Source organism: Danio rerio, chromosome 6 (assembly GCF_052040795.2).
Source record: "Danio rerio strain M-AB ecotype USA chromosome 6, GRCz13ab, whole genome shotgun sequence".
NCBI lineage: Eukaryota > Metazoa > Chordata > Actinopteri > Cypriniformes > Danionidae > Danio > Danio rerio.
In genome coordinates, this window is record NC_141026.1 from 51,405,898 (window position 1) to 51,426,978 (window position 21,081).

The 21,081-nt window shown below is 40.9% G+C and overlaps 1 protein-coding gene and 4 long non-coding RNA genes across 9 annotated transcripts in view; 2 read left to right on the top strand and 3 right to left on the bottom strand.

Annotated features, from left to right (window-relative positions):
* LOC147843646 (uncharacterized) overlaps positions 1–19,466 on the bottom strand; it is a 123,571-nt gene extending 104,105 nt beyond the window's left edge. Inside the window, exons 1-4 of the mRNA XM_087256242.1 lie at positions 19,446–19,466; positions 19,210–19,384; positions 18,663–19,015; positions 16,537–16,677 (exon numbers count right to left, since the gene is read on the bottom strand). Coding sequence (XP_087112368.1) covers positions 16,537–16,677; positions 18,663–19,015; positions 19,210–19,384; positions 19,446–19,466 — 690 coding nt within the window. The remainder of the gene's footprint in view (positions 1–16,536; positions 16,678–18,662; positions 19,016–19,209; positions 19,385–19,445) is intronic.
* On the bottom strand, positions 291–4,038 carry LOC147843661 (uncharacterized). Of its 2 annotated transcripts, XR_015944656.1 has the most exons (5): positions 3,183–4,038; positions 2,416–2,892; positions 1,917–2,222; positions 1,369–1,727; positions 1,103–1,272 (listed from the first exon to the last, which is right to left on the bottom strand). It is a non-coding gene; the product is annotated as an uncharacterized LOC147843661 (long non-coding RNA). The 2 variants fall into 2 exon arrangements; XR_015944657.1 differs by lacking the exons at positions 1,103–1,272; positions 1,369–1,727 and adding an exon at positions 291–981 and having other exon boundaries at positions 1,889–2,222; positions 2,416–3,183.
* Positions 4,067–5,718, top strand: LOC147843662 (uncharacterized). Its single transcript, XR_015494282.2, has 3 exons — positions 4,067–4,493; positions 4,587–5,302; positions 5,494–5,718. It is a non-coding gene; the product is annotated as an uncharacterized LOC147843662 (long non-coding RNA).
* On the top strand, positions 8,978–12,727 carry LOC147843663 (uncharacterized). Of its 3 annotated transcripts, XR_015944671.1 has the most exons (6): positions 9,593–9,744; positions 9,838–10,360; positions 10,649–10,943; positions 11,134–11,560; positions 11,654–11,894; positions 12,218–12,727. It is a non-coding gene; the product is annotated as an uncharacterized LOC147843663 (long non-coding RNA). The 3 variants fall into 3 exon arrangements; XR_015944669.1 differs by lacking the exons at positions 9,593–9,744; positions 11,654–11,894; positions 12,218–12,727 and adding an exon at positions 8,978–9,219 and having other exon boundaries at positions 10,552–11,136; XR_015944670.1 differs by lacking the exons at positions 11,134–11,560; positions 11,654–11,894; positions 12,218–12,727 and having other exon boundaries at positions 9,170–9,646; positions 10,552–11,030.
* On the bottom strand, positions 9,073–12,428 carry LOC148679701 (uncharacterized). Of its 2 annotated transcripts, none has more exons than XR_015944667.1 (4): positions 11,679–12,320; positions 11,158–11,581; positions 10,576–11,061; positions 9,073–9,571 (listed from the first exon to the last, which is right to left on the bottom strand). It is a non-coding gene; the product is annotated as an uncharacterized LOC148679701 (long non-coding RNA). The 2 variants fall into 2 exon arrangements; XR_015944668.1 differs by lacking the exon at positions 9,073–9,571 and adding an exon at positions 9,887–10,285 and having other exon boundaries at positions 11,679–12,428.
* Positions 19,467–21,081: the final 1,615 nt, after the last annotated feature.

The following is a 21,081-nucleotide window of genomic DNA, read 5'->3' on the forward strand; positions in this document are numbered from 1 at the left end:
CGTGACATTTCTATTTTAGACACCGTTTCTATTTTTGCGACACATGTTTAGCTTGTGTCGCATGTTTTGCGTGCACTTCGAATTTTCGATTTTTTTTGTGGCATTTAGATTTTAGACACCGTTTCTATTTATGCGACACATGATTAGCTTGCGTCGCATGTTTTTGTGCACACTTCACATTTTCGATTTTTTTCGTGACATTTCTATTTTAGACACTGTTTCTATTTTTGCGACACATGTTTAGCTTGTGTCGCATGTTTTGCGTGCACTTCACATTTTTTATTTTTTTCGTGACATTTCTATTTTAGACACCGTTTCTATTTTTGCGACACATGTTTAGCTTGTGTCGCATGTTTTGCGTGCACTTCGAATTTTCGATTTTTTTCGTGACATTTAGATTTTAGACACCGTTTCTATTTCTGCGACACATGATTAGCTTGCGTCGCATGTTTTGGTGCACACTTCACATTTTCGTTTTTTTTCGTGACATTTCTATTTTAGACACCGTTTCTATTTTTGCGACACATGTTTAGCTTGTGTCGCATGTTTTGGTGCACACTTCACATTTTCGATTTTTTTTGTGACATTTCTATTTTAGACAACGTTTCTATTTTTGCGACACATGTTTAGCTTGCGTCGCATGTTTTGCGAAGGCACGGTGTAAGGCACTTGACCAGCCAGTGCACACAGCTGCCTCCTGACCAATCAGAGCACCCCAGGCCAACCGGTCGATCAAGAGAGCACATCAGCTATCAGATTAATCAGCGCACGTACGGCCCATGAAGAGCACATCAGCTTTCAGATTAATAAGCGCACGTACGGCCACCTGACCAACCAGAGGACCCAGGGTCCAACTGACCAGTCAGAGCACACAAGGCAACCTGACCGATCATAGCACCCTAGCTTTGTTACATTTCTATTTTACACACCGTTTCTATTTTTGCGACACATGTTTAGCTTGTGTCGCATGTTTTGCGTGCACTTCACATATTTGATTTTTTTCGTGACATTTAGGTTTTAGACCCCGTTTCTATTTCTGCGACACATGTTTAGCTTGTGTCGCATGTTTTGCGTGCACACTTCACATTTTAGGTTTTTTTCATGACATTTCTATTTTAGACACCGTTTCTATTTTTGCGACACATGTTTAGCTTGTGTCGCATGTTTTGCGTGCACTTCGAATTTTCGATTTTTTTCGTGACATTTAGATTTTAGACACCGTTTCTATTTCTGCGACACATGATTAGCTTGCGTCGCATGTTTTTGTGCACACTTCACATTTTCGATTTTTTTCGTGACATTTCTATTTTAGACACCGTTTCTATTTCTGCGACACATGATTAGCTTGCGTCGCATGTTTTTGTGCACACTTCACATTTTCGATTTTTTTCGTGACATTTCTATTTTAGACACCGTTTCTATTTTTGCGACACATGTTTAGCTTGCGTCGCATGTTTTGCGAAGGCACGGTGTAAGGCACTTGACCAGCCAGTGCACACAGCTGCCTCCTGACCAATCAGAGCACCCCAGGCCAACCGGTCGATCAAGAGAGCACATCAGCTTTCAGATTAATCAGCGCACGTACGGCCCATGAAGAGCACATCAGCTTTCAGATTAATAAGCGCACGTACGGCCACCTGACCAACCAGAGGACCCAGGGTCCAACTGACCAGTCAGAGCACACAAGGCAACCTGACCGATCATAGCACCCTAGCTTTGTGACATTTCTATTTTACACACCGTTTCTATTTTTGCGACACATGTTTAGCTTGTGTCGCATGTTTTGCGTGCACTTCACATATTTGATTTTTTTGTGACATTTAGGTTTTAGACACCGTTTCTATTTCTGCGACACATGTTTAGCTTGTGTCGCATGTTTTGCGTGCACACTTCACATTTTAGATTTTTTTCGTGACATTTCTATTTTAGACACCGTTTCTATTTTTGCGACACATGTTTAGCTTGTGTCGCATGTTTTGCGTGCACTTCGAATTTTCGATTTTTTTCGTGACATTTAGATTTTAGACACCGTTTCTATTTCTGCGACACATGATTAGCTTGCGTCGCATGTTTTTGTGCACACTTCACATTTTCGATTTTTTTCGTGACATTTCTATTTTAGACACCGTTTCTATTTTTGCGACACATGTTTAGCTTGTGTCGCATGTTTTGGTGCACACTTCACATTTTCGATTTTTTTCGTGACATTTCTATTTTAGACACTGTTTCTATTTTTGCGACACATGTTTAGCTTGTGTTGCATGTTTTGCGTGCACTTCACATTTTTTATTTTTTTCGTGACATTTCTATTTTAGACACCGTTTCTATTTTTGCGACACATGTTTAGCTTGTGTCGCATGTTTTGCGTGCACTTCGAATTTTCGATTTTTTTCGTGACATTTAGATTTTAGACACCGTTTCTATTTTTGCGACACATGTTTAGCTTGCGTCGCATGTTTTGCGAAGGCACGGTGTAAGGCACTTGACCAGCCAGTGCACACAGCTGCCTCCTGACCAATCAGAGCACCCCAGGCCAACCGGTCGATCAAGAGAGCACATCAGCTTTCAGATTAATCAGCGCACGTACGGCCCATGAAGAGCACATCAGCTTTCAGATTAATAAGCGCACGTACGGCCACCTGACCAACCAGAGGACCCAGGGTCCAACTGACCAGTCAGAGCACACAAGGCAACCTGACCGATCATAGCACCCTAGCTTTGTGACATTTCTATTTTACACACCGTTTCTATTTTTGCGACACATGTTTAGCTTGTGTCGCATGTTTTGCGTGCACTTCACATATTTGATTTTTTTCGTGACATTTAGGTTTTAGACACCGTTTCTATTTCTGCGACACATGTTTAGCTTGTGTCGCATGTTTTGCGTGCACACTTCACATTTTAGATTTTTTTCTTGACATTTCTATTTTAGACAACGTTTCTATTTTTGCGACACATGTTTAGCTTGTGTCGCATGTTTTGCGTGCACTTCGAATTTTCGATTTTTTTCGTGACATTTACATTTTAGACACCGTTTCTATTTCTGCGACACATGATTAGCTTGCGTCGCATGTTTTGGTGCACACTTCACATTTTCGTTTTTTTTTCGTGACATTTCTATTTTAGACACCGTTTCTATTTTTGCGACACATGTTTAGCTTGTGTCGCATGTTTTGGTGCACACTTCACATTTTCGATTTTTTTTTGTGACATTTCTATTTTAGACACCGTTTCTATTTTTGCGACACATGTTTAGCTTGCGTCGCATGTTTTGCGAAGGCACGGTGTAAGGCACTTGACCAGCCAGTGCACACAGCTGCCTCCTGACCAATCAGAGCACCCCAGGCCAACCGGTCGATCAAGAGAGCACATCAGCTATCAGATTAATCAGCGCACGTACGGCCCATGAAGAGCACATCAGCTTTCAGATTAATAAGCGCACGTACGGCCACCTGACCAACCAGAGGACCCAGGGTCCAACTGACCAGTCAGAGCACACAAGGCAACCTGACCGATCATAGCACCCTAGCTTTGTGACATTTCTATTTTACACACCGTTTCTATTTTTGCGACACATGTTTAGCTTGTGTCGCATGTTTTGCGTGCACTTCACATATTTGATTTTTTTCGTGACATTTAGGTTTTAGACACCGTTTCTATTTCTGCGACACATGTTTAGCTTGTGTCGCATGTTTTGCGTGCACACTTCACATTTTAGATTTTTTTCGTGACATTTCTATTTTAGACACCGTTTCTATTTTTGCGACACATGTTTAGCTTGTGTCGCATGTTTTGCGTGCACTTCACATTTTTTATTTCTTTCGTGACATTTCTATTTTAGACACCGTTTCTATTTTTGCGACACATGTTTAGCTTGTGTCGCATGTTTTGCGTGCACTTCGAATTTTCGATTTTTTTCGTGACATTTAGATTTTAGACACCGTTTCTATTTCTGCGACACATGATTAGCTTGCGTCGCATGTTTTTGTGTACACTTTACATTTTCTATTTTTTTCGTGACATTTCTATTTTAGACACCGTTTCTATTTTTGCGACACATGTTTAGCTTGTGTCGCATGTTTTGGTGCACACTTCACATTTTCGATTTTTTTCGTGACATTTCTATTTTAGACACCGTTTCTATTTTTGCGACACATGTTTAGCTTGCGTCGCATGTTTTGCGAAGGCACGGTGTAAGGCACTTGACCAGCCAGTGCACACAGCTGCCTCCTGACCAATCAGAGCACCCCAGGCCAACCGGTCGATCAAGAGAGCACATCAGCTTTCAGATTAATCAGCGCACGTACGGCCCATGAAGAGCACATCAGCTTTCAGATTAATAAGCGCACGTACGGCCACCTGACCAACCAGAGGACCCAGGGTCCAACTGACCAGTCAGAGCACACAAGGCAACCTGACCGATCATAGCACCCTAGCTTTGTGACATTTCTATTTTAGACAACGTTTCTATTTTTGCGACACATGTTTAGCTTGTGTCGCATGTTTTGCGTGCACTTCACATTTTTTATTTTTTTCGTGACATTTCTATTTTAGACACCGTTTCAATTTTTGCGACACATGTTTAGCTTGTGTCGCATGTTTTGCGTGCACTTCGAATTTTCGATTTTTTTCGTGACATTTAGATTTTAGACACCGTTTCTATTTCTGCGACACATGATTAGCTTGCGTCACATGTTTTGGTGCACACTTCACATTTTCGTTTTTTTTCCTGACATTTCTATTTTAGACACCGTTTCTATTTTTGCGACACATGTTTAGCTTGTGTCGCATGTTTTGGTGCACACTTCACATTTTCGATTTTTTTTCGTGACATTTCTATTTTAGACACCGTTTCTATTTTTGCGACACATGTTTAGCTTGCGTCGCATGTTTTGCGAAGGCACGGTGTAAGGCACTTGACCAGCCAGTGCACACAGCTGCCTCCTGACCAATCAGAGCACCCCAGGCCAACCGGTCGATCAAGAGAGCACATCAGCTATCAGATTAATCAGCGCACGTACGGCCCATGAAGAGCACATCAGCTTTCAGATTAATAAGCGCACGTACGGCCACCTGACCAACCAGAGGACCCAGGGTCCAACTGACCAGTCAGAGCACACAAGGCAACCTGACCGATCATAGCACCCTAGCTTTGTGACATTTCTATTTTACACACCGTTTCTATTTTTGCGACACATGTTTAGCTTGTGTCGCATGTTTTGCGTGCACTTCACATATTTGATTTTTTCGTGACATTTAGGTTTTAGACACCGTTTCTATTTCTGCGACACATGTTTAGCTTGTGTCGCATGTTTTGCGTGCACACTTCACATTTTAGATTTTTTTCTTGACATTTCTATTTTAGACAACGTTTCTATTTTTGCGACACATGTTTAGCTTGTGTCGCATGTTTTGCGTGCACTTCGAATTTTCGATTTTTTTCGTGACATTTACATTTTAGACACCGTTTCTATTTCTGCGACACATGATTAGCTTGCGTCGCATGTTTTGGTGCACACTTCACATTTTCGTTTTTTTTCGTGACATTTCTATTTTAGACACCGTTTCTATTTTTGCGACACATGTTTAGCTTGTGTCGCATGTTTTGGTGCACACTTCACATTTTCGATTTTTTTTTGTGACATTTCTATTTTAGACACCGTTTCTATTTTTGCGACACATGTTTAGCTTGCGTCGCATGTTTTGCGAAGGCACGGTGTAAGGCACTTGACCAGCCAGTGCACACAGCTGCCTCCTGACCAATCAGAGCACCCCAGGCCAACCGGTCGATCAAGAGAGCACATCAGCTATCAGATTAATCAGCGCACGTACGGCCCATGAAGAGCACATCAGCTTTCAGATTAATAAGCGCACGTACGGCCACCTGACCAACCAGAGGACCCAGGGTCCAACTGACCAGTCAGAGCACACAAGGCAACCTGACCGATCATAGCACCCTAGCTTTGTGACATTTCTATTTTACACACCGTTTCTATTTTTGCGACACATGTTTAGCTTGTGTCGCATGTTTTGCGTGCACTTCACATATTTGATTTTTTTCGTGACATTTAGGTTTTAGACACCGTTTCTATTTCTGCGACACATGTTTAGCTTGTGTCGCATGTTTTGCGTGCACACTTCACATTTTAGATTTTTTTCGTGACATTTCTATTTTAGACACCGTTTCTATTTTTGCGACACATGTTTAGCTTGTGTCGCATGTTTTGCGTGCACTTCACATTTTTTATTTTTTTCGTGACATTTCTATTTTAGACACCGTTTCTATTTTTGCGACACATGTTTAGCTTGTGTCGCATGTTTTGCGTGCACTTCGAATTTTCGATTTTTTTCGTGACATTTAGATTTTAGACACCGTTTCTATTTCTGCGACACATGATTAGCTTGCGTCGCATGTTTTTGTGCACACTTCACATTTTCGATTTTTTTCGTGACATTTCTATTTTAGACACCGTTTCTATTTTTGCGACACATGTTTAGCTTGTGTCGCATGTTTTGGTGCACACTTCACATTTTTGATTTTTTTCGTGACATTTCTATTTTAGACACCGTTTCTATTTTTGCGACACATGTTTAGCTTGCGTCGCATGTTTTGCGAAGGCACGGTGTAAGGCACTTGACCAGCCAGTGCACACAGCTGCCTCCTGACCAATCAGAGCACCCCAGGCCAACCGGTCGATCAAGAGAGCACATCAGCTTTCAGATTAATCAGCGCACGTACGGCCCATGAAGAGCACATCAGCTTTCAGATTAATAAGCGCACGTACGGCCACCTGACCAACCAGAGGACCCAGGGTCCAACTGACCAGTCAGAGCACACAAGGCAACCTGACCGATCATAGCACCCTAGCTTTGTGACATTTCTATTTTACACACCGTTTCTATTTTTGCGACACATGTTTAGCTTGTGTCGCATGTTTTGCGTGCACTTCACATATTTGATTTTTTTCGTGACATTTAGGTTTTAGACACCGTTTCTATTTCTGCGACACATGTTTAGCTTGTGTCGCATGTTTTGCGTGCACACTTCACATTTTAGATTTTTTTCGTGACATTTCTATTTTAGACAACGTTTCTATTTCTGCGACACATGATTAGCTTGCGTCGCATGTTTTTGTGCACACTTCACATTTTCAATTTTTTTCGTGACATTTCTATTTTAGACACCGTTTCTATTTTTGCGACACATGTTTAGCTTGTGTCGCATGTTTTGCGTGCACTTCGAATTTTCGATTTTTTTTGTGGCATTTAGATTTTAGACACCGTTTCTATTTCTGCGACACATGATTAGCTTGCGTCGCATGTTTTTGTGCACACTTCACATTTTCGATTTTTTTCGTGACATTTCTATTTTAGACACTGTTTCTATTTTTGCGACACATGTTTAGCTTGTGTCGCATGTTTTGCGTGCACTTCACATTTTTTATTTTTTTCGTGACATTTCTATTTTAGACACCGTTTCTATTTTTGCGACACATGTTTAGCTTGTGTCGCATGTTTTGCGTGCACTTCGAATTTTCGATTTTTTTCGTGACATTTAGATTTTAGACACCGTTTCTATTTTTGCGACACATGTTTAGCTTGCGTCGCATGTTTTGCGAAGGCACGGTGTAAGGCACTTGACCAGCCAGTGCACACAGCTGCCTCCTGACCAATCAGAGCACCCCAGGCCAACCGGTCGATCAAGAGAGCACATCAGCTTTCAGATTAATCAGCGCACGTACGGCCCATGAAGAGCACATCAGCTTTCAGATTAATAAGCGCACGTACGGCCACCTGACCAACCAGAGGACCCAGGGTCCAACTGACCAGTCAGAGCACACAAGGCAACCTGACCGATCATAGCACCCTAGCTTTGTGACATTTCTATTTTACACACCGTTTCTATTTTTGCGACACATGTTTAGCTTGTGTCGCATGTTTTGCGTGCACTTCACATATTTGATTTTTTTCGTGACATTTAGGTTTTAGACACCGTTTCTATTTCTGCGACACATGTTTAGCTTGTGTCGCATGTTTTGCGTGCACACTTCACATTTTAGATTTTTTTCTTGACATTTCTATTTTAGACAACGTTTCTATTTTTGCGACACATGTTTAGCTTGTGTCGCATGTTTTGCGTGCACTTCGAATTTTCGATTTTTTTCGTGACATTTACATTTTAGACACCGTTTCTATTTCTGCGACACATGATTAGCTTGCGTCGCATGTTTTGGTGCACACTTCACATTTTCGTTTTTTTTCGTGACATTTCTATTTTAGACACCGTTTCTATTTTTGCGACACATGTTTAGCTTGTGTCGCATGTTTTGGTGCACACTTCACATTTTCGATTTTTTTTGTGACATTTCTATTTTAGACACCGTTTCTATTTTTGCGACACATGTTTAGCTTGCGTCGCATGTTTTGCGAAGGCACGGTGTAAGGCACTTGACCAGCCAGTGCACACAGCTGCCTTCTGACCAATCAGAGCACCCCAGGCCAACCGGTCGATCAAGAGAGCACATCAGCTATCAGATTAATCAGCGCACGTACGGCCCATGAAGAGCACATCAGCTTTCAGATTAATAAGCGCACGTACGGCCACCTGACCAACCAGAGGACCCAGGGTCCAACTGACCAGTCAGAGCACACAAGGCAACCTGACCGATCATAGCACCCTAGCTTTGTGACATTTTTTATTTTACACACCGTTTCTATTTTTGCGACACATGTTTAGCTTGTGTCGCATGTTTTGCGTGCACTTCACATATTTGATTTTTTTCGTGACATTTAGGTTTTAGACACCGTTTCTATTTCTGCGACACATGTTTAGCTTGTGTCGCATGTTTTGCGTGCACACTTCACATTTTAGATTTTTTTCGTGACATTTCTATTTTAGACACCGTTTCTATTTTTGCGACACATGTTTAGCTTGTGTCGCATGTTTTGCGTGCACTTCACATTTTTTATTTTTTTCGTGACATTTCTATTTTAGACACCGTTTCTATTTTTGTGACACATGTTTAGCTTGTGTCGCATGTTTTGCGTGCACTTCGAATTTTCGATTTTTTTCGTGACATTTAGATTTTAGACACCGTTTCTATTTCTGCGACACATGATTAGCTTGCGTCGCATGTTTTTGTGCACACTTCACATTTTCGATTTTTTTCGTGACATTTCTATTTTAGACACCGTTTCTATTTTTGCGACACATGTTTAGCTTGCGTCGCATGTTTTGCGAAGGCACGGTGTAAGGCACTTGACCAGCCAGTGCACACAGCTGCCTCCTGACCAATCAGAGCACCCCAGGCCAACCGGTCGATCAAGAGAGCACATCAGCTTTCAGATTAATCAGCGCACGTACGGCCCATGAAGAGCACATCAGCTTTCAGATTAATAAGCGCACGTACGGCCACCTGACCAACCAGAGGACCCAGGGTCCAACTGACCAGTCAGAGCACACAAGGCAACCTGACCGATCATAGCACCCTAGCTTTGTGACATTTCTATTTTACACACCGTTTCTATTTTTGCGACACATGTTTAGCTTGTGTCGCATGTTTTGCGTGCACTTCACATATTTGATTTTTTTCGTGACATTTAGGTTTTAGACACCGTTTCTATTTCTGCGACACATGTTTAGCTTGTGTCGCATGTTTTGCGTGCACACTTCACATTTTAGATTTTTTTCTTGACATTTCTATTTTAGACAACGTTTCTATTTTTGCGACACATGTTTAGCTTGTGTCGCATGTTTTGCGTGCACTTCGAATTTTCGATTTTTTTCGTGACATTTACATTTTAGACACCGTTTCTATTTCTGCGACACATGATTAGCTTGCGTCGCATGTTTTGGTGCACACTTCACATTTTCGTTTTTTTTCGTGACATTTCTATTTTAGACACCGTTTCTATTTTTGCGACACATGTTTAGCTTGCGTCGCATGTTTTGCGAAGGCACGGTGTAAGGCACTTGACCAGCCAGTGCACACAGCTGCCTCCTGACCAATCAGAGCACCCCAGGCCAACCGGTCGATCAAGAGAGCACATCAGCTTTCAGATTAATCAGCGCACGTACGGCCCATGAAGAGCACATCAGCTTTCAGATTAATAAGCGCACGTACGGCCACCTGACCAACCAGAGGACCCAGGGTCCAACTGACCAGTCAGAGCACACAAGGCAACCTGACCGATCATAGCACCCTAGCTTTGTGACATTTCTATTTTACACACCGTTTCTATTTTTGCGACACATGTTTAGCTTGTGTCGCATGTTTTGCGTGCACTTCACATATTTGATTTTTTTCGTGACATTTAGGTTTTAGACACCGTTTCTATTTCTGCGACACATGTTTAGCTTGTGTCGCATGTTTTGCGTGCACACTTCACATTTTAGATTTTTTTCTTGACATTTCTATTTTAGACAACGTTTCTATTTTTGCGACACATGTTTAGCTTGTGTCGCATGTTTTGCGTGCACTTCGAATTTTCGATTTTTTTCGTGACATTTACATTTTAGACACCGTTTCTATTTCTGCGACACATGATTAGCTTGCGTCGCATGTTTTGGTGCACACTTCACATTTTCGTTTTTTTTCGTGACATTTCTATTTTAGACACCGTTTCTATTTTTGCGACACATGTTTAGCTTGTGTCGCATGTTTTGCGTGCACACTTCACATTTTAGATTTTTTTCGTGACATTTCTATTTTAGACACCGTTTCTATTTTTGCGACACATGTTTAGCTTGTGTCGCATGTTTTGCGTGCACACTTCACATTTTAGATTTTTTTCGTGACATTTCTATTTTAGACACCGTTTCTATTTTTGCGACACATGTTTAGCTTGTGTCGCATGTTTTGCGTGCACTTCACATTTTTTATTTTTTTCGTGACATTTCTATTTTAGACACCGTTTCTATTTTTGCGACACATGTTTAGCTTGTGTCGCATGTTTTGCGTGCACTTCGAATTTTCGATTTTTTTCGTGACATTTAGATTTTAGACACCGTTTCTATTTCTGCGACACATGATTAGCTTGCGTCGCATGTTTTTGTGTACACTTTACATTTTCTATTTTTTTCGTGACATTTCTATTTTAGACACCGTTTCTATTTTTGCGACACATGTTTAGCTTGTGTCGCATGTTTTGGTGCACACTTCACATTTTCGATTTTTTTCGTGACATTTCTATTTTAGACACCGTTTCTATTTTTGCGACACATGTTTAGCTTGCGTCGCATGTTTTGCGAAGGCACGGTGTAAGGCACTTGACCAGCCAGTGCACACAGCTGCCTCCTGACCAATCAGAGCACCCCAGGCCAACCGGTCGATCAAGAGAGCACATCAGCTTTCAGATTAATCAGCGCACGTACGGCCCATGAAGAGCACATCAGCTTTCAGATTAATAAGCACACGTACGGCCACCTGACCAACCAGAGGACCCAGGGTCCAACTGACCAGTCAGAGCACACAAGGCAACCTGACCGATCATAGCACCCTAGCTTTGTGACATTTCTATTTTAGACAACGTTTCTATTTTTGCGACACATGTTTAGCTTGTGTCGCATGTTTTGCGTGCACTTCACATTTTTTATTTTTTTCGTGACATTTCTATTTTAGACACCGTTTCAATTTTTGCGACACATGTTTAGCTTGTGTCGCATGTTTTGCGTGCACTTCGAATTTTCGATTTTTTTCGTGACATTTACATTTTAGACACCGTTTCTATTTCTGCGACACATGATTAGCTTGCGTCGCATGTTTTGGTGCACACTTCACATTTTCGTTTTTTTTCGTGACATTTCTATTTTAGACACCGTTTCTATTTTTGCGACACATGTTTAGCTTGTGTCGCATGTTTTGGTGCACACTTCACATTTTCGATTTTTTTTTGTGACATTTCTATTTTAGACACCGTTTCTATTTTTGCGACACATGTTTAGCTTGCGTCGCATGTTTTGCGAAGGCACGGTGTAAGGCACTTGACCAGCCAGTGCACACAGCTGCCTCCTGACCAATCAGAGCACCCCAGGCCAACCGGTCGATCAAGAGAGCACATCAGCTATCAGATTAATCAGCGCACGTACGGCCCATGAAGAGCACATCAGCTTTCAGATTAATAAGCGCACGTACGGCCACCTGACCAACCAGAGGACCCAGGGTCCAACTGACCAGTCAGAGCACACAAGGCAACCTGACCGATCATAGCACCCTAGCTTTGTGACATTTCTATTTTACACACCGTTTCTATTTTTGCGACACATGTTTAGCTTGTGTCGCATGTTTTGCGTGCACTTCACATATTTGATTTTTTTCGTGACATTTAGGTTTTAGACACCGTTTCTATTTCTGCGACACATGTTTAGCTTGTGTCGCATGTTTTGCGTGCACACTTCACATTTTAGATTTTTTTCGTGACATTTCTATTTTAGACACCGTTTCTATTTTTGCGACACATGTTTAGCTTGTGTCGCATGTTTTGCGTTCACTTCACATTTTTTATTTTTTTCGTGACATTTCTATTTTAGACACCGTTTCTATTTTTGCGACACATGTTTAGCTTGTGTCGCATGTTTTGCGTGCACTTCGAATTTTCGATTTTTTTCGTGACATTTAGATTTTAGACACCGTTTCTATTTCTGCGACACATGATTAGCTTGCGTCGCATGTTTTTGTGCACACTTTACATTTTCTATTTTTTTCGTGACATTTCTATTTTAGACACCGTTTCTATTTTTGCGACACATGTTTAGCTTGTGTCGCATGTTTTGGTGCACACTTCACATTTTCGATTTTTTTCGTGACATTTCTATTTTAGACACCGTTTCTATTTTTGCGACACATGTTTAGCTTGCGTCGCATGTTTTGCGAAGGCACGGTGTAAGGCACTTGACCAGCCAGTGCACACAGCTGCCTCCTGACCAATCAGAGCACCCCAGGCCAACCGGTCGATCAAGAGAGCACATCAGCTTTCAGATTAATCAGCGCACGTACGGCCCATGAAGAGCACATCAGCTTTCAGATTAATAAGCGCACGTACGGCCACCTGACCAACCAGAGGACCCAGGGTCCAACTGACCAGTCAGAGCACACAAGGCAACCTGACCGATCATAGCACCCTAGCTTTGTGACATTTCTATTTTAGACAACGTTTCTATTTTTGCAACACATGTTTAGCTTGTGTCGCATGTTTTGCGTGCACTTCACATTTTTTATTTTTTTCGTGACATTTCTATTTTAGACACCGTTTCTATTTTTGCGACACATGTTTAGCTTGTGTCGCATGTTTTGCGTGCACTTCGAATTTTCGATTTTTTTCGTGACATTTAGATTTTAGACACCGTTTCTATTTCTGCGACACATGATTAGCTTGCGTCACATGTTTTGGTGCACACTTCACATTTTCGTTTTTTTTCGTGACATTTCTATTTTAGACACCGTTTCTATTTTTGCGACACATGTTTAGCTTGTGTCGCATGTTTTGGTGCACACTTCACATTTTCGATTTTTTTTCGTGACATTTCTATTTTAGACACCGTTTCTATTTTTGCGACACATGTTTAGCTTGCGTCGCATGTTTTGCGAAGGCACGGTGTAAGGCACTTGACCAGCCAGTGCACACAGCTGCCTCCTGACCAATCAGAGCACCCCAGGCCAACCGGTCGATCAAGAGAGCACATCAGCTATCAGATTAATCAGCGCACGTACGGCCCATGAAGAGCACATCAGCTTTCAGATTAATAAGCGCACGTACGGCCACCTGACCAACCAGAGGACCCAGGGTCCAACTGACCAGTCAGAGCACACAAGGCAACCTGACCCATCATAGCACCCTAGCTTTGTGACATTTCTATTTTACACACCGTTTCTATTTTTGCGACACATGTTTAGCTTGTGTCGCATGTTTTGCGTGCACTTCACATATTTGATTTTTTCGTGACATTTAGGTTTTAGACACCGTTTCTATTTCTGCGACACATGTTTAGCTTGTGTCGCATGTTTTGCGTGCACACTTCACATTTTAGATTTTTTTCGTGACATTTCTATTTTAGACAACGTTTCTATTTCTGCGACACATGATTAGCTTGCATCGCATGTTTTTGTGCACACTTCACATTTTCAATTTTTTTCGTGACATTTCTATTTTAGACACCGTTTCTATTTTTGCGACACATGTTTAGCTTGTGTCGCATGTTTTGCGTGCACTTCGAATTTTCGATTTTTTTTGTGGCATTTAGATTTTAGACACCGTTTCTATTTCTGCGACACATGATTAGCTTGCGTCGCATGTTTTTGTGCACACTTCACATTTTCGATTTTTTTCGTGACATTTCTATTTTAGACACTGTTTCTATTTTTGCGACACATGTTTAGCTTGTGTCGCATGTTTTGCGTGCACTTCACATTTTTTATTTTTTTCGTGACATTTCTATTTTAGACACCGTTTCTATTTTTGCGACACATGTTTAGCTTGTGTCGCATGTTTTGCGTGCACTTCGAATTTTCGATTTTTTTCGTGACATTTAGATTTTAGACACCGTTTCTATTTCTGCGACACATGATTAGCTTGCGTCGCATGTTTTGGTGCACACTTCACATTTTCGTTTTTTTTCGTGACATTTCTATTTTAGACACCGTTTCTATTTTTGCGACACATGTTTAGCTTGTGTCGCATGTTTTGGTGCACACTTCACATTTTCGATTTTTTTTGTGACATTTCTATTTTAGACAACGTTTCTATTTTTGCGACACATGTTTAGCTTGCGTCGCATGTTTTGCGAAGGCACGGTGTAAGGCACTTGACCAGCCAGTGCACACAGCTGCCTCCTGACCAATCAGAGCACCCCAGGCCAACCGGTCGATCAAGAGAAAGCACATCAGCTATCAGATTAATCAGCGCACGTACGGCCCATGAAGAGCACATCAGCTTTCAGATTAATAAGCGCACGTACGGCCACCTGACCAACCAGAGGACCCAGGGTCCAACTGACCAGTCAGAGCACACAAGGCAACCTGACCGATCATAGCACCCTAGCTTTGTGACATTTCTATTTTACACACCGTTTCTATTTTTGCGACACATGTTTAGCTTGTGTCGCATGTTTTGCGTGCACTTCACATATTTGATTTTTTTTGTGACATTTAGGTTTTAGACACCGTTTCTATTTCTGCGACACATGTTTAGCTTGTGTCGCATGTTTTGCGTGCACACTTCACATTTTAGATTTTTTTCGTGACATTTCTATTTTAGACACCGTTTCTATTTTTGCGACACATGTTTAGCTTGTGTCGCATGTTTTGCGTGCACTTCACATTTTTTATTTTTTTCGTGACATTTCTATTTTAGACACCGTTTCTATTTTTGCGACACATGTTTAGCTTGCGTCGCATGTTTTTGTGCACACTTCACATTTTCGTTTTTTTTATGTGAAATTTCTATCTTAGTCACCGTTTCTATTTTTGCGACACATGTTTAGCTTGCGTCGCATGTTTTGCGAAGGCACGGTGTTAGGCACTTGACCAGCCAGTGCACACAGCTGCCTCCTGACCAATCAGAGCACCCCATGCCAACCGGTCGATCAAGAGAGCACATCAGCTTTCAGATTAATCAGCGCACGTACGGCCCATGAAGAGCACATCAGCTTTCAGATTAATAAGCGCACGTACGGCCACCTGACCAACCAGAGGACCCAGGGTCCAACTGACCAGTCAGAGCACACAAGGCAACCTGACCAATCATAGCACCCTAGCTTTGTGACATTTCTATTTTACACACCTTTTTTATTTTTGTGACACGTTTAGCTTGTGTCGCTTGTTTTGCATGCACTTCACATTTTCGATTTTTTCGTGACATTTAGATTTTAGACACCGTTTCTATTTCTGCAACACATGATTAGCTTGCGTCGCATGTTTTGGTGCACACTTCATATTTTCGATTTTTTTTTCGTGACATTTCTATTTTAGACACCGTTTCTATTTTTGCGACACATGTTTAGCTTGTGTCGCAAGTTTTGCGTGCACTTCGAATTTTCTATTTTTTTCGTGACATTTAGATTTTAGACACCGTTTCTATTTCTGCGACACATGATTAGCTTGTGTCGCATGTTTTTTTGCACACTTCACATTTTCGATTTTTTTCGTGACATTTCTATTTTAGACACCGTTTCTATTTTTGCGACACATATTTAGCTTGTGTCGCATGTTTTGCGTGCACTTCGATATTTCGATTTTTTCCATGACATTTAGATTTTAGACACCGTTTCTATTTTTGCGACACATGATTAGCTTGTGTTGCATGTTTTGCGTGCACTTCACATTTTCGATTTTTTTAGTGACATTTAGATTTTAGACACAGTTTCTATTTTTGCGAGACATGATTAGCTTGCGTTGCATGTTTTGGTGCACACTTGACATTTTAGATTTTTTCGTCACATTTAGATTTTAGACACCTTTTCTATTTTTGTGACACATGTTTAGCTTGTGTCGCATGTTTTGTGTGCACTTGATATTTTCACGTCAAGTGCACATCAGCTACCTGATAAGCGCAATCTGGTTGATGAACTCCAGGTGCTTCTCCTCGTCCAGCTGTGCAATGCTGTGTTTGCTCTTCTGCAGTTTGTGTTGGGTGTTGTCCAGCTTTTACCGCAGCGACTGGTTCTGCCAACACGCTGATGATCTGACAACACACAGACATTTGCATTATGTATACATAAATACTGCATTTTCAGTAAAATGGATTTTTTTATAATTAATGTCATGATACGATCATCAGCATCTTAAATCCCTCAGTTTCTATTATTTAGATTGTTTTACATTCATATGTATTTACATATCTAATATATTATCTTTGTATGACAATACAAAAAAGAAATTAAAGATTGTGAAAGGCATTTATAATGCATTGTTTATTAGCAGGCCAGCAAATTTGATGTTATTCTCTCTTCTCACACAAACATTCCTTTTTCTGAAAATCTTGATAACACTTGTGTGGAGATTTTCTTATTTCAGCAAATAAGATGGAAAAAAAAATTATATTTCTACTCCAAGCCTTCTATGTTTACTTATCAGTGGTGACTTCCGCTACAGATAAACCTGGAAATATAAAAAGGTCTATTAGTATAATAGATCAACAAATGAACATACATACACAGATACAATTAAGGGCAAAATTATTCACTCTTCACGTCGCGTCATTTTAAAAAATTCTTAGCAGTGGACAATTAGGAGAACTATTATGTCGCCTTAGTTCATTTTATTCCCTAGCTCAGTGGTCCTCAACAATCAATATTAAATCAATTGGTACCAGGCTGAACATAAAATTATTAATTATTTCCATTGTATTTATTATCCAAGTCTGAACGGTCTTTTACTTTGAAAAGTCTTTTATTTCCAAAAATGACCGTATTCTCTCGCTTACACCTTGGTCACTTGAGCGTCCATATGTAACCCACTAACAGCAAAGTGAGTAAAAATTAGACCTCTTTAGAAAGTTTCTTGCTAAGGGGGCCCAGTGAACGACCCACAAACTGCCAAGAAATGGATTTTCAAGCCATTTGTCAAAAAAAATCTGGTAAATGCATCATGTCTTTGCAAGAAGATCAACTGATGGAAATCGCAAATGACAGCGGCCTTTTAGGGGCCGTTTGCATGTTGCGCATTTCTAGAGTTCGCAAAAGTTTGTTGTTTCCAATAGAGGTGCACATCTTGAGCGCACAAGTGGCATGACGCAGTCGTGCCAATAAATCCCGCAAGTGCACCACGAGTCACTTAACAAGAATTGACCAATTAGTTTCAGCTTGTTGAAAACATTTACATTTTGGTAAGACTAATTTTGTCAGACAAACACAGAATACACAAACACTGCAGTGCTTTGTAATTTTATCCATAAATAAAACTTGTATCAGAGCGATAGCAATGTTTTGTCAAGATAAATAACTCCTTTTAACTGTTATTTACAACATGGTGCGAGGCTAAAATATCAATATTAATCTTAATACAAAAATATTGATGTCAATATTTGATTAATCCAATTATAACTACAATAAATGGTGCCCCATGCGAGGCTAAAATATCAGTATTATCATCAATACCAAAATATTGCCGTTAATACTTTTTATAAATCCAATTATCACTACACAGTTGCAGAAGAGGCCTGGCAGAGCACCACCAGGAATGAAACCCAGCTTCTTGTGATGTCTATGCATTGCAGACTTCAGGCTTTAATTGACTGTGAAGGATTTGCCACCAAGTACTAATAAGTGAAAGTTTGGTTTATGATAATTATCCTGTCCAATTACTTTTGGTCCCTTATAAAGTGGGAGGCATATGCAAACTGATATATTTTCTACAGCGTTCACCTGATTTGGATGTAAATACCCTCCTATTAAAGCTGCCAGTCTGCAGTTAAAGAACATCTTGTTAATTTAATTTTAAATCCATGTGTTAGTATATCGAGCCAAAAAGGTTAGAATTGAGTCTATGTTCAAATATTTATGGACCTAACTGTATATTGAATTTATGGATGGGCCCCAAAATAGACAATTCATTGTCAATGCAAAATTTTATGACAAGTGCATAATCACACTTATTTCTTACTGAATTAATCATCAGCCAAAATTCATAATCATGAGAGCTCTGTGTGTATGTGCGCATTTGTTTTACCTGTGCTTCTCCCAGGCCCAGCTCAATGTCCTCCTCCAGGTTCTCCAGCAACAGTCTGGATTTCTCCTGCGCTACTGTTTCTGCTGTGCTTCTCCCAGGCCCAGCTGAACGTCCTCCTCCAGGTCCTCCAGCAACTGTCCGGATTTCTTCTGCGCTCCAGTTTCCGCTGTGCTTCTCCCAGGCCCAGCTGAACGTCCTCCTCCAGGTCGTCCAGCAGCAGTCTGGATTTCTCCTGCGCTCCTGTTTCCGCTGTGCTTCTCCCAGGCCCAGCTCAATGTCCTCCTCCAGGTCCTCCAGCAGCAGTCTGGATTTCTCCTGCGCTCCTGTTTCCACTGTGCTTCTCCCAGGCCCAGCTCAATGTCCTCCTCCAGGTCGTCCAGCAGCAGTCTGGATTTCTCCTGCGCTCCTGTTTCCGCTGTGCTTCTCCCAGGCCCAGCTCAATGTCCTCCTCCAGGTCCTCCAGCAGCAGTCTGGATTTCTCCTGCGCTCCTGTTTCCGCTGTGCTTCTCCCAGGCCCAGCTCAATGTCCTCCTCCAGGTCCTCCAGCAGCAGTCTGGATTTCTCCTGCGCTCCTGTTTCCGCTGTGCTTCTCCCAGGCCCAGCTCAATGTCCTCCTTCAGGTCCTCGAGCAGCAGTCTGGATTTCTCCTGCGCTCCGGCTGGTTGACTGCAGTCCAGAATGGTTTTGGGAGATGAGCCTGTTCCCCTTGCAGCGTCTCCAAGCTGATCAACGATTTAGTGTTGTAGTCAGCACGATTTCATCCTGCATAATCCACTCTAGAGCCTCGTCACCGGGGTAAACCATCGTGGACATCACCCAATGAAACACACCTGCTGAGAAAAAAAACACAAACAAATTAACATCATGGCTTCTTACAGAGCTCAACATAAATAAACTGAACTACTTTAAGCTTAACATAATAATAAAACTTTAACAAGTTTGAAAAAGAGAACAGGACGAATAAATGACTGTAGCCTTTCATTGGGTTTTTGCCCCATTGACTTCCACTTAAAACACACTTTTTGGTTGCAAAGTAGGGTTGCACGATATTAGGAAAAAAATCTGACATAGTTTTTCAACGATAAATATTGCAATATGTTTGTTACAAAACTTAAAAATTACTATTTGGAAAAAGTGTATTAATTTAACTTGACTGGGATAATTCTGTAGTGAAGGTAATTATAGTTAAATTGTAATAAACAAATTGCAAGCAAAGATAAGTTAGGTAAGTGATGGATAAGTGTAATAAACTTTCAGGGCAGCCAAATAGTATTCAGGTACAGGGTTAAAAAAAAAACTAATGTAAAATAGCACCACAAGCCTGTACTGTATAAATTCAGTAAAACACAAGGTTACAAATAGTAAATTTTGTGACTTTCAACAAAAAAATGCATGTAAGGTGAAAAAGATCCAGCGAGTAAACTAAATAGTGACATGCTGCTAGACATTTGGTGTGAATCCAACATTAGACATGTCATCAACACTAATGTGTATATTAAATTGCAGTGTGTATATGATGCGTCTCCTCTGGTGGCTGTAATACTAAAAAGTAAATCCAAATGTGCTACAGTAGGGCTGCACAATATATGGTTTCTGCATTGATATCGCAATGTGCACATCCGCAATAGTCACAACGCTGATCTGCAATGTAAATCGAGATTATAGTTGAGTAGGAGTTCAAAACATACATGCCTGTGCAGTTATTGCATAGTTTAACAAGACATTTGTTTTAAGGACTGTGAGCGTGTACCTATTTCAAGAGAGTTTAAATCATTCAGGCACAGAAAATTAACATTTTACAAACTTTAAGAAAGTTCAATAGTATTTAGGAACAGTATATATACAATGAATAATAATCAATGTTTTTATTTTACATTTAATTATTTATTTTCAGCTGATTGGGATGATTCTGTGAAGTGCATCTGCATAAAATATAATAAACTATCTACAAGAACTGATCAATGCAATAAAAAAACATACAAATGAAATAACGTTCATAATTTTTTAAGTCTAAGCGTATTCAGGTACAGTAATACTTTAATTTTCCTTCAGCTTAGTCCCTTATTTATCAGGGGTCGCCACAGAGAAATTGTTACAGCCACAACTATAACACAAACTAGGGAAAAAAAACTAATGGATTGGTCTAGAGCAGGGGTGTCCAAACGCGGTCCTGGAGGGCCGGTGTCCTGCAGATTTTAGCTAAAATTAGCCTCAACACACCTACAAGGATGTTTTCAGAAGGCCTAGTAAGAGCTTGATTAGCTAGCCCATGTGTGACTAAATGTGGTTGGAACTAAACTTTGCAGGGCACCAGCCCTCCAGGACTGAGTTTGGACATGCCTGCTCTAGACGAAATAAGATAAACAAACAAAATAAGTATGGAAGGAATCACAACAAAACTAAGGCTGAACACAAAGGG